The 12,558-nt window shown below is 34.2% G+C and overlaps 2 protein-coding genes across 2 annotated transcripts in view; one reads left to right on the forward strand and one right to left on the reverse strand.

Moving 5' to 3' along the window:
- The window catches only part of LOC111636468 (F-box/WD repeat-containing protein 4-like), a 23,237-nt gene extending 11,587 nt beyond the window's left edge, over positions 1 to 11,650 (reverse strand). Inside the window, exons 1-5 of the mRNA XM_023381726.1 lie at positions 11,100 to 11,650; positions 9,080 to 9,178; positions 8,820 to 9,002; positions 8,614 to 8,752; positions 8,444 to 8,535 (exon numbers count right to left, since the gene is read on the reverse strand). Coding sequence (XP_023237494.1) covers positions 8,444 to 8,535; positions 8,614 to 8,752; positions 8,820 to 9,002; positions 9,080 to 9,178; positions 11,100 to 11,311 — 725 coding nt within the window. The 5' untranslated portion in view covers positions 11,312 to 11,650. The remainder of the gene's footprint in view (positions 1 to 8,443; positions 8,536 to 8,613; positions 8,753 to 8,819; positions 9,003 to 9,079; positions 9,179 to 11,099) is intronic.
- The window catches only part of LOC111636469 (vesicle transport protein SEC20-like), a 34,746-nt gene continuing 28,761 nt past the window's right edge, over positions 6,574 to 12,558 (forward strand). The window contains exon 1 of the mRNA XM_023381728.1: positions 6,574 to 6,827. Coding sequence (XP_023237496.1) covers positions 6,729 to 6,827 — 99 coding nt within the window. The 5' untranslated portion in view covers positions 6,574 to 6,728. The remainder of the gene's footprint in view (positions 6,828 to 12,558) is intronic.

Here is a 12,558-nt window from a genome sequence, read left to right on the forward strand (position 1 = left end):
ATAGATAGAAGATGATCTGCTTTAGTTCATTTTCACAGAAAAGCATAATGCCTCGCAGAAAAGCAAACTTAGGGAGTCGTACTCGTAGCGCCATCTGTTGGACATAAAAGCCTTAACCTAGATTATATCTTTTAATTTATATGAATGTTTAACGGAATAATATACAGCCTATGTCCACCCTGAAGTTCCATTCTAAATATTGGTGAAAGAATTTTTGAAATCGGATGAGTAGTTTTGGAGATTACCTGCTGCATACAAACTTACTTACATACTTACAAACATTACCTCTTTATAATATTAGTATAGATTATAAAGGTCAGATCAGAGTTTAATTAAACTGGTGAGTGTAGTACTTAACCCCCAATATACCAAAGTACGATCTTGAAAGGTTTACTCTCAGCCAGTGCCGTAACTAGGGCGGTGCCTAGGCACAGAGCGCAGAAATGACATGGATCAAGTTTTGGGGCGTAGTTACAGAAGTTCGCACCGGGCGCATAAAAAGCTAGTTATAGCGCTGCTCTCAGCCGTATGATTACTTATTTATAACGTACCGTACGTACAGGTTAATCTGATCTGTAACATACTAAGTAGGTTGTTGATTTTTTACAAACAGTGTTTTTTTCTTTCGCAGAATATAAATTTTTTATTACACTTATAGTTTGTTTGTGAAAACTTTGGTTCCAATTTTGTGAAATTATTTACTATTAAAAACTACATTTTGATCTTTGTCATGTTATAAACCATAGTATTGAAGTTAAAATCCTTCTAAAATATAACAAGGAATTAATAATTGTGAGAAATGGAAGAAGCGTCGCATTTTCCCATCAGATATGCATGTTTTCTTTGACTATTTTTCATGGGCAAATGAAACACTTCTTCCATTTCCCACAATTATTAACTCCTTGTTATATTTTAGAAGGATTTTAACTTCAATACTATAGTTTATAACACGACAAAGGTCAAAATGTAGTTTTTCATAGTAAATATTTTTTTTTTTTTAGTTTTTCATAGTAAATATTTTTTTTTTTCGTCAGCGCTAATTCTCAGTAGATAAAGAGCCAGAAACCCAATGGATAAGGATGAAGTAACAAGACGTCGTAAGATTTACCATTCCAATTTTAAAGAAGATTTTTTCTTAATATTTACTGGTTTTTTTGTGTTTTTAAGAAACTTTTTAAATATAGGCAGTTGTGTAGCCTAAAAAGGAAGGTCCAGCTGTCTGTACTTTGTTCTAGAACACACTGTAAAAATGGTAATCGTCTGAAATATATATTTTTAGAACGACTTTGTATTTTAATTTGTAAAAAGTAATTTATTCATCCGACGGAAATTCAAGTAAATATTTTTATAAAGTTGGAACCAAAGTTTTCACAAATTATAAGTATAAACAATTATTTATTGTGACATCGTCACAATACCGGGCTGCAATTTTTAATCATATTTTTAAATCATTTAATTTCAAATATACGTTCTCCACCTTAAATGAATAGTATTTTGCCCCTGTACATCATACTTTTCCTTTAACAATAGAGTCGTGCCGGTCATCTATTAAATGCTTTCGGGGAAGTTTTGAATTGAAAAATAGTGACTTCCGGTTTGCATTGGAAGTTCATGTATAGTTAATTGGAGCCTCCTGTCCCTAAGGTTTCCAGACGATAGTGGGAATTTACAGATCTACAATTTTTCAAATTGGGTAAATAATGGAATGTTTAGAATGTCAATCGGAAAAATCGAGCTTTCACTCTGACCTCGTAGACATGACAAAATTTGGAAATAAATGTAGCATTCCTTTGTAAACAAAATTGCCGCGTTGTAAGTAAGGAAGACATAAAGAAAAATTCTTAGCCGTCAGAAAAGAAAATATTATGGCATGAGATACGAGCGAAAGTTTCAAAGTTGGATCGATACTCGCGTACCAAGTCGAACGGAAGTGTGAAATTGATTAACCGATCGAATTAATGAAGACTTAAGAGGAGAGATCCTTTACAAAGTCAGATATTAAAGGAAAAAGAATCGGTCGCTCTTCCCTAACTCAATCTGTTTATTCTCTGTCGGTTTCCCTGTTGTCTCAAACTTCATTTTCATTTGGCCTTATTATGAAGATTTTTCCGTTTTTTTTAAAATATTAATTTTATTTATTTTGATGTTGCATTAAGACCGCTCTCACACTAGAAAAATCACTGCAAAAAAGTAATGCGGAAAAAGAATACAGAAAAGTAATTCTACAGCTGTACCATCCGAAATATACATCGGGTCTTCGTCAGATCCGGAAAAGAATTTCAGCAATCCGATATAGGCTATTATTGTAATGACGTCACAGTCGATACGGCCAAGATGGAAGAAAACACTATTGTTGGCATGCCTGTGTGTCAACGGATGAGAATATTTTCTAATCTCTTCTATAGACGATTCCACAAAATCCCGATTGCTCTTTTGCTTCAAATTCTATATTCTTTCGAAACTCTTTATTATGCATGCGAGATCATGCATGGTGACGACTTAAATCTCTACCTGATTGCTACCGGAGCGAGAAAGTCCTTTTCAGTATTCTGTAAATGAAAAGTTAGAAGTTGATCGACACGATTTTCTGCACTGGTTTGATGGTACGGAAAAGAAAATTTTCTGAAAATTCGTTTTACGGATTTTTCCATAAGTGAGAAAGAGCCTTTACTCAAAACCATTATCTACATATAATAAACAAAAACTAACGTAAATGTTATGGTTCTAAGATTTAATAGACACAGTGCGATTTAAAGTTCGTCCTGTGAGATAAGCAGAGGGTCAGAGGGACGATCCCTAATGACCACTTACACTGCACAGGCTGTTAAAACCGGATCTCTGCGTCGGTGGATGGCTTAGGATGGCAAAAAGTGAGTGGGAGGTCGCGAGCACGTGGTCTTCACGGGAGAAGGATCGACAGGTGGACAGGTTAACAAACAAAACATTTATTGATTAACTAAAGTTAACATACAAAATTCGGTTACAAGTCTATCTGACTAAACGCTACTCGATTAAATGCGGTTAAATGCAATAAAATGCTATTCGGGGGAGAGAGTTCACAAAGTTCCAACAAATTCCTCTATGTGTAAGATTGGAGGGGAAGGCTGAGGTATGGCGGTCGTATGTCTTCTCTGACGGGATTCCGTTCCTGAACATGGAGATCGACAACACAAGTACAGAAATAACTTCCTTGGGTTGATCCGCCCTATATTTCCTGTAGCGCAAACTTTTATAGCGTTAGGATGGGAAAGCCGTCCGTTTGTTGACGATGACTTGCATTTCTTGACAGCTAAGTGTCAACTTTCCCAGCTAAGTGTCAACTTTCCCACCTAACTGTTGATAGTTGAAGGAGACCTCTGCTCCGATACTCCGCGAGGAGTTTTTTCTAAGGGGGATGTTTACAAAATTTCAATCGACGAAAAAAGGGAAAGTTTCCTTTCATTTACAAAATTCCCGCTCTAAAATCCGCGGTCTCACAGTCCGCACTGGGCGTAAAAACGACAGCCCATAGACCAAGTTGACCTGCATGATATAGATTTCCTAAAAACTAAATTTGGAACAAAATTCAGATCGTTTTCGTCCAGATGTTATGAACTATATACTAGCTGGTTGGAATACAGTAAAGAAGAAAAGTCTACTGTTTCGTATGCAGAAACTTCAACAAGGGCAATATACGAAACCAAAGTGAGAAATTTGTAAAAAGTGGTTTTGACAACTAAAAAAAATTAGCAAAAGCGTTAAAAAACGCTCAGAATCATCGCCTCGCTGAATGCAGACATATGTAGACTGTGTCTTATCGTCAATCTCTTATATTTGGAGATGTTCATGAACAACTTATGAAACATCAACAAGAAGAAATTGTTCAAAACACAGAATACTTGGCTAAAGTTATTGATATAATATTGACCCTTGTTCGGCAGGGATTGCCTTTGAGAGGGCACCAGAAAGACGCATCTTCTAAAATTAGAGGTAATTTCGTGAAAATTACTCAACTTTTTTGTAAATATGATGACAAATTTTTACTCCTATTTGAAAAACACTACAACTACTGCAGCCCAGATATCCAGAATGAAATAATTGAAGAGATATCGAACCTCTAGAAGAAATTGTTGAAGAAGCTAAAGCATGTGGCTTTTTTTCTTTAAGTCTGGACGAGGTCGGATGCTTTAAAGAGGAACAATTGTCAATGACTATAAGATATGCGAACGGTTGAGACATAGTCGAAAGATTAATAGGTTTTACAAATTGTTTCACCTTCAGAGATGCGCAAGAACTGGCTACATTAATTTTGGACACATTGAATAAACACCATTTGGGTGATATTCCAATTCTTGCACAGTCTTATGATGGTGCTAGCATCATGTCTGGTAAAAATCATCCTCATGCAATTTACATCCATTGTTAGCACACAAACTAAATCTCGTGGTTGTTGACTCATGCGCAAATATTTCACTAGCAAAGACATTTTTTAACGGCCTGAAAGCTTTGTATATTCACTTCGCACAACCTTATCATGCGAGCCTGCAAAAATTACAAGGCACTCTCGGAATCCATACCAGCCGTGAAATGGGAAGTCTCAGTACTACCAGATGGAGTTGTCGCTACGAAAACTGCCAAGCAGTACTGATAAATTATGAGGCAATTAAATTGACTTTGGAAAAAGAGATCATTGAGAACTGTGAGAAGCACACAGTGGAAGCACTTGGATTGCTAAATATTATTACGAAGCCAGAGTTAGTCGTTTCCTTACACACATTTCACTCAGTTCTCGCTATAGTGAATGTAGTGAGTAAATTTTTCCAGACTCAAAATGCCACTCTTGGTCAGGCTAGTGACCTCATAGCAAGTACTATAGATAGTTTCGAAGCATGCAGAAATCAGTTCAAAATTTGGACAGACATCGAGCAGTTTTCTGGAAAGCACGAGATTTCACTAGTACCTGTTAGACTCGTTAGAGTCTCAAAAAGGAGGCGTCAACAAAAAGAATTTTATACAGAGTCGACTGTGGGCAAAAGCAATACATTAGATTTTTCAGCCGATTCACAACCAGAAGAATACTGGAAGATCAACATTTATTACTAAGTGGTAGATAATATCATAGTAAATCTGAAACGTCGATTCGAAAATCTACCGTTAGCTCGTGCGGTAGACGCATTTCTTAAATTGGACATGAAGAACTGAGAGGATTTCATCAGTAATTATAAAAAAATCTTAAGAATTGATACAACAGCCTTGGAAGCTGAAGCGATGGTCATGAAAAACATGATTCAATTAAAAAATGTTGAGATAAATGCTGAAAGTTTGAGAAATCACATTAAAAAAAAGAGTACTGCCCTAATTTATATAAACTTTTTCAAGCTGCAATAGTACTCCCAGTGATCTCCGTCCGCTGTGAGCGAAGTTTTTCTGTTATGAGGCGGATAAAAACGTGGCTTAGAAGCACAATGATTCAAGAATGATTCTCTCACATAGAGATTTCCATTGTCAATGAAAAAATTACAGCCGAAAAAGTGTTGAGCCGATTTGCAAAAAGAAATAGAAAGCTGAAGCTAATTTAATTGGGTGTAGTGTACCCACTGAAAGTCTAGATCTAGATTAAAGACGGTGAATATATTAAAAAATGGTAAAAAACAATTGGTTGGTTAATTTTTGTTTAAGGCAGGGATGGCCAACAGTTTTTGCCCCCTGGGCCGGATTGGAAAGAAAACTTTTTCCACGGGCCGAACCAGAGGCTGCACTAGGAAGATTTTGAGGTGGTGCAAGATCTCATTGTAGTGTCACCCCGTAGAGACTGAATTGTAGATAGAGATTACAGATACATTTTTCACATTATCATGCTGTCTTAAGAGATTTGTAATGGAGGGTTAACTCTAAACGCACAGTGAGTTGTTGATCTTTTATTTGTTTTTAGGCGTCAGAATTTTTCATCGAGCTATTCGGACTTCAATACCTAATATTGAAAGATTGATCGCGGGCCACATAAATTCATTAGATGGGCCGGGTCTGGCCCGCGGGCCGTATGTTGGCCATGCCTGGCATTGTTAGAGTTTCGAAAACGTATGATTAAAGGAAGTTTCATATTATAGGCGTGTTAAATTATTGTCGATTCCTATGGAAATTCCATTTCAATGAACAATAATTTGAAATGATTCAATTTTGTGTCAGGCTGGCCTCTACTAGGCCCAGAGCCGGCCCTACCATAGGGCGAACGGAGCAGCCTCTCCAGGCGCTAAATTTTAGGGGGCGCCTGAGTATTAAGAAAATTAAGGGGTATAAATTGGGGGAAACCAAGGGGGGCGCCATAATAGGGCCATAATAGGATCTCGCTCCATCCTAAAACTTGCCTCGGGCCGGTACTGACTAGGCCCCCTCCATAACAAACCCTGGCTACGCCCATGGTTAAGAGTGGCAAAATCTACAACCTGCAAATTAATGGCTTTGTATATTTGGGTGATACAAATCTGGGAATTTAACAAGTAAAAATTATCAGTATACTTTAATATTTCATTATTTTTCAAGTCAATTAACGATTATAAGAAGTAACCGAGAGACGGCGCTATAAACCATCTTTCATTCAAAATTCGCTATTATGTGCTTACTGTAGAAGACTGCTGTCGTGTTGTGTTTGTGTTTTCGCTGAATAACAGATTAAAATGTATATAGGATTTAAAAAATAGTAGCTTAGAGTTTATTACACATATATAACATTCTATTTACAAATATAAAAGATGTCCAGAAATAAAGAAGCTATTACTCTCGATGTGAATGTGAAGATGTGCTTACAAGATATAGTCAAGTATGATTTACTTGTTAAGGCCTGCATTCAGGTCAGTAAAGTTTAATGTCACTCAAACAGCTTCTGTGTTTGCATTGTAATTACGCTTTATTCTTTGTTATAATTATAAAATAAAAATTTACAGACATTAGACATATTTCAAATTAATATATATGTTTTGCAGTAGCATTGGCTGTTGTTTATGTACTGAAATATCCACTGATGAAATTTGGCTTTTCAACAGATATCATAATGTTAAATGATGAAATTGTAGTCATGATACAGTTATGTTTCATAGTTTTCGACATCTAAAGGTCTAAGATTGGCTTTACTTTACTTCTAGACTTATTACACCACCACAGGACATCAAATTAGATTTAGAAAAAGGTTAATGTCCAGATACGTGGACCATCATGGCGGCACTTCCTGTTTCAGCCTCGAAACCAGACGATTTGCAGACGACGTGTCACGTGACGCACCGACGCACGTTCTAACCTAACCTAACCTATTCTAATAAATTAGCATAATTATTACCAATTATATTATTAGAATAGGTTAGGTTAGGTTAGAACGTGTGTCCCCACTGTTTCCTTTTCTTTGCTGGAATCAGCAATGATGCGCCATGACAGCCGCCGACGCTGCCGCGGCGCAGCAGCCGCCGACGCACGTTCTAACCTAACCTAACCTATTCTAATAAATTAGCATAATTATTACCAATTATATTATTAGAATAGGTTAGGTTAGGTTAGAATGTGCGTCCCCACTGTTTCCTTTGCTGGAATCAGCGATGAGGCGCTATGACAGCCGCCGACGCTGCCGCGGCGCAGCAGCCTCCGCCGTTCGCTCGCGTCGTCAAGTGACACGTCATCTGCAAACCGTCTGGTTTCGAGGCTGAAACAGGAAGTGCCGCCATGATGGTCCACGTATCTGGACATTAACCTAGAAAAACACTATTTTATTTTCAGAACACTATTTTATTTCAGAATTTTTAACGAGAAATCTTGTATATCGTATGCTTAATCTTTTAATTAATGTTCAACGCATCGAACCCACATGTCAAATGTAAGTCCACATTTTTGTTCATTTATGTCAATCACGGCCTTTTTANACAAACAGAAAAAACATGACTAATAGAAATGCAAGACTGTTTATATGTATGTATTTTTATTATTACATATAAATAAACGTAGTAAGAAAGTATATTTTTTTATTTTTTGGGGTCTCCAGAACTAATTAATCAAATTCCCATAAAAACCTATGGTAAATCGATAATTGGTTAACAAACAATTTGGATAGCAAACAAAGTCTTGGAATGGATTATGTTCGTTAATCTATCACCCACTGTATTATTTTGAAAATGTGAATATAATTTTAAAGTCATTTTGCAAAACTGACGTTTCACTGCAAAAATTTCATGAAACTCTTATAATTTTACATATGACTCTTCTTATTTAGTTAGGTCCATGAGATTATTTTTCCTTGATAATTTAAGCACAGATTGTGTTTGATATCTAACAATAAAAATAATAAACCACAAAAAACAAAATACAATATATAGTATGTTAAAACTTCTTACTAATTATCTCTTTTCTTTATAAATATAAAAAGTGTTTTTTGTAAGAGGACAGAATGATATTCTATGAGTATTTAAATATCAATATAACAAACCTGCCACAGGGAGGAATAGCCACAGACCATACTCGATCTCTAATTTGTAATAGATGCTGACAGGATGTACTGCCATTTTGGCGAACCCAAATCTAAAACAGTACAATTTATTTTTAAATTCTGAATCGTATTTAAATAAAAATGGTATTACTTTTCATTTAACTAATTACTTTCACATTTTTGTCTCTGGAACCAGACACTATAATATTATTCCATATGTCAACACTATTAATGTCACTATTATGGCAACGTCTTAAATAAAACATAAACTGTCCATTTTCTTCATCCCAACCACATATTGCACCATCTCTGAAAAATATATATCAAAAATGTATTTTAATAATAATTAATAATAGTAGTAGTAAAACAAACTTACCTTCCTCCACTAACAATAAGTCCTTCTCTGCATACAAAACGACAAACATCTTCTATATGTCCTTTGAGTGTTTGAATAGGCCATTTTGCTATGTTTCCATCGATGGTTCTTTCATAGCATAAAATTGTATTGGCTTTACTATACCAAAGATACTTATTATTCAATTGTAACCATGGCATATACCTAACAATTTACGTAAACCTCATTAAAATTTCAGAATTTACTAATTGAAATTCTTAGTTTTCTTTTAAAATTCTTACGGAGTTCGATGAACTAATAGAAATTCTTCTGCCAGCTTGCCACATTTCCAATTTTGTGATATTCTGCATTTTTCTTTTGCAGAAAGCTGCCTAAATGACCTAAAATAATTATGAATTTATTTTTAAAAAAGAAAATAAAAATGTAATTTTATAAAAATGAAATTTTTAAAGTAAACAATTTCAGTTAATATTCAATCATCAACAATTATTCAATAAATCAGTATTATGTCTATTTGTTTAAAAATTCTAAATTCTTAAACATTTAAATTCTTTTTTAACACCATTTTTAATACATGAGATAACACCTCACATAATACCTTCTGTAAAGCCCACTGATTATTATTATTATTATTATATCTACTGCTCTAAAAGCCAATATTACTATGAAAATAAAATTACTTTTATTAAAAATGTAGAGTAAAAATAATGCTGAATAAATCAAACCGATCATAGATATTCATATAACTGATTTCTTATATGTAAACAATAGCATACAAAAAAGATTTATATCACTTAAATGGCATTAACATAACATTATTAAAATTATATGTTTGGAATAATTCATTTTGATTTGATCTTATTGCAGAAAGATGTTTGCTAAATGTCACTGTTTTAATTTGATCAAATTATCTTGCTAAGAGCCACTCATGGACCCAAGTTTATTCTCACTTTTTTGTTGTTATGTATGTACACACATGTATTTTATGTTTTAAAGTGTCAGAAGGCATTAGCATACTGCTATTTATTGATATAATTTAATTTCTATGTAAATGTATAAGCATGGAAAACATTAAAATAGTAATGTCACACAATATTCCTCCAAATTGCCTTTTGCTGATTAGTAGGTTACTTGTTTCAGAGTTACTGATTTCCAATAGTTGATTTCTCCACTCCCTAAAACTTTAGGCATTCCAAATATCTCATTTGAATGGTAATTGTTTTCTTATATAGTGTGGAAAATTTCAAGATTTTATATAAAGCAGTTGCCACATAAACAATTGAAAAGTGCAAAAATTGTCAAAGAAAAAGCTATTTTCCTCTTTTTCATTGGGCACTACACATACTCAGAAAAAAATATTGGGTCTAGAAAGCTCAAATTTTAAACTTAAGCCTTTCTCATTTATCAATGAGGTGCTAGTGAAACTTCCAGGTCAATAGGTCAAAGTTCACAGGGTTTCCTAAAGAGATATTTCAGTTTTACAGCTTAATTTTATGCTTATAAGAATAAAATTGCATGGAAACAAATGAATTTTATTCAGAGTATTATCCAGAATAACAAAAGCTCAATTGTATACAAATTAAAACTTTCTATAACAATTTTTTTAAACAGCGCAGCATATCAAAAGTGTCGGTCAGCAAAAAATTTGGGCGGAGCCAACCGAAATGAATATTGAAAGTGTTCAGTTGGCAACACGTTTGGTCGGAGATGCATTCGGTCGGTGGCATGTTGGTCGGCAGCGCTCGATTACAGAGCACCGACTAAATTGTACATAATCGTCTTTATGTCTTGAAGTAATAATACAATTATTAAACAAAAAACAATTGACATCCAAACAAGAACATGCGAGATGTAAAAAAAATTGCACCAAGTAAAAACTTGTGTGTCAATTTAGACGACAGTCAAAGTTTTTCTTTAGTAAAGATAAGCATTGCACTTTGAAGCAAAATGTAGAAAATAATACAGGTAAAAATCTTGCAGGTACCACTTCCAAGCACCAAGCTTACCTTCACAAAGAAAAACTCTGAAAGAATTTGACTCTTGTCTGAATTGTCACAAGTTTTTACTTGTCGCAATTCTTTTACATATCAGATGTTTTTATTCACTTACTTAATTTCTCGTCAACCTGTTGAAAACAAAACAGATTTATAGATTCAAATTACTATATTGATAAGATATACTCAAAATTGGATTTAAATTGCTAAAATTATGATAATAAACCAAACAAACAGTAGTGTAGTAATATTATATTAGTTTATAATTCTTACTGATCAATTTATTTAAAAGAATTGAAGATAATACCTCTTTTTAATCTCTTGAGATATCTGATTAGTCACAACAGCATTTTTACTTCTCTCTATCCACACATAGTCGTTCTTAACGATCAGATTTAATCGTTTACAGACAGAACTTAATCTTCCCAGTGATTTCAAATCCAAATATGACAAAATGTCGAAAATGACATCAAGTGGGAGGGACAACAACCCGATTTCGGTCTCGAAATTTTGAGACATAGTCCAGTTCGGTTAAAAAAACACCAGTTACAACCTGGATACGATGTATTACAACTAAATTATGAAATTTTCTGCTCATTTTTTGACAAAAGCTCATTTTCAATCTATAAAAAAAGAAGGAATATGGATGACGTCCTCCATCTTGCGACTTTATACTCTCAAACTAAAAACGTGTGTTTGCAAAAGTTGACAGATAACGGTAAATCATGGCTAGCAGCTGGTGATGCGTAAACGCTAATCTACTATCACTTAATAATTTAAAACTTATTCAAAGTGAAAATATGATAAACTAGCTGTTACCAGCGGATTTTGCAAGCAAATCCCATTTATATTCAGTATTTCAACAACCATAGTAATTGTTATATAACATCTACCACTGAGAATGATGAGAATTGCCGAGAATCAAACGAACTATTTTCAATTTGTTCAATTTTCTGGAACGTTTACAATCGTTCTATAATCGAACCAATGTGCAATAACAAATTCGAATTTAAAACGGTTCAAACATTTTTAAAATCGAAATAGATAAAAATATTTATAACAATGTCTGAAATGTCATTAATTTAATACACCTAAGTACTCGATGAAGACTAAATCCTCTCCCGATTTTTGAAAAATCTCTTCTTAGTGTGCATTGCCATGGCATACTTTACTAAAACGCAGATAAAAACAGAAAATTGCATTTAAAATAGTGCAGTAGAAGCCGTTCTTCCGGTTAAGCCTTAATCCTTTCTCTCTCCCCCGCAAGGGAATTTCGAAAAATCCCTTCTTATTGTGCGTTTCCATGACATACCCTAACTCTCTACCAAATTTCACCTCTTTAGGTTAAGCGGTTTGCTCTGAGCGATGATGAATCAGTGAGTGAATGAGTCAGTCAGTCAGTCGAGACAAGCAATTTTATATATTTAGATTTAATAAAAGAAAACAATTCTAAAAATTGATAATTCATTATTTATTGTAAGAACCGAAAGTTATTGAGTATAACGAAAGTTCAATAATGGCCGAATGGCGAAGTCCAACGAGCTAGAAATATACTATACTAGCAGAACCCGCCACGCGTTGTTGTGGCTCAAAATGTATCTATTATAAGTGTATAACACTTCCCCCGTGGGGGAGAATTTTTCGAAAAATTTCTTCTTAGTGTACATTCTCTTGACGTACCCTATTAAAACGCAATCAAAAACGCAAAAACCCGCATCTAAAATAGTATAATAGAAGCCAAGTTTTTCAGAGTAAGCCTTAATCCT

This window comes from Centruroides sculpturatus, unplaced genomic scaffold, assembly GCF_000671375.1.
Source record: "Centruroides sculpturatus isolate CEXI.00-Female unplaced genomic scaffold, Cexi_2.0 scaffold964, whole genome shotgun sequence".
Lineage (NCBI taxonomy): Eukaryota > Metazoa > Arthropoda > Arachnida > Scorpiones > Buthidae > Centruroides > Centruroides sculpturatus.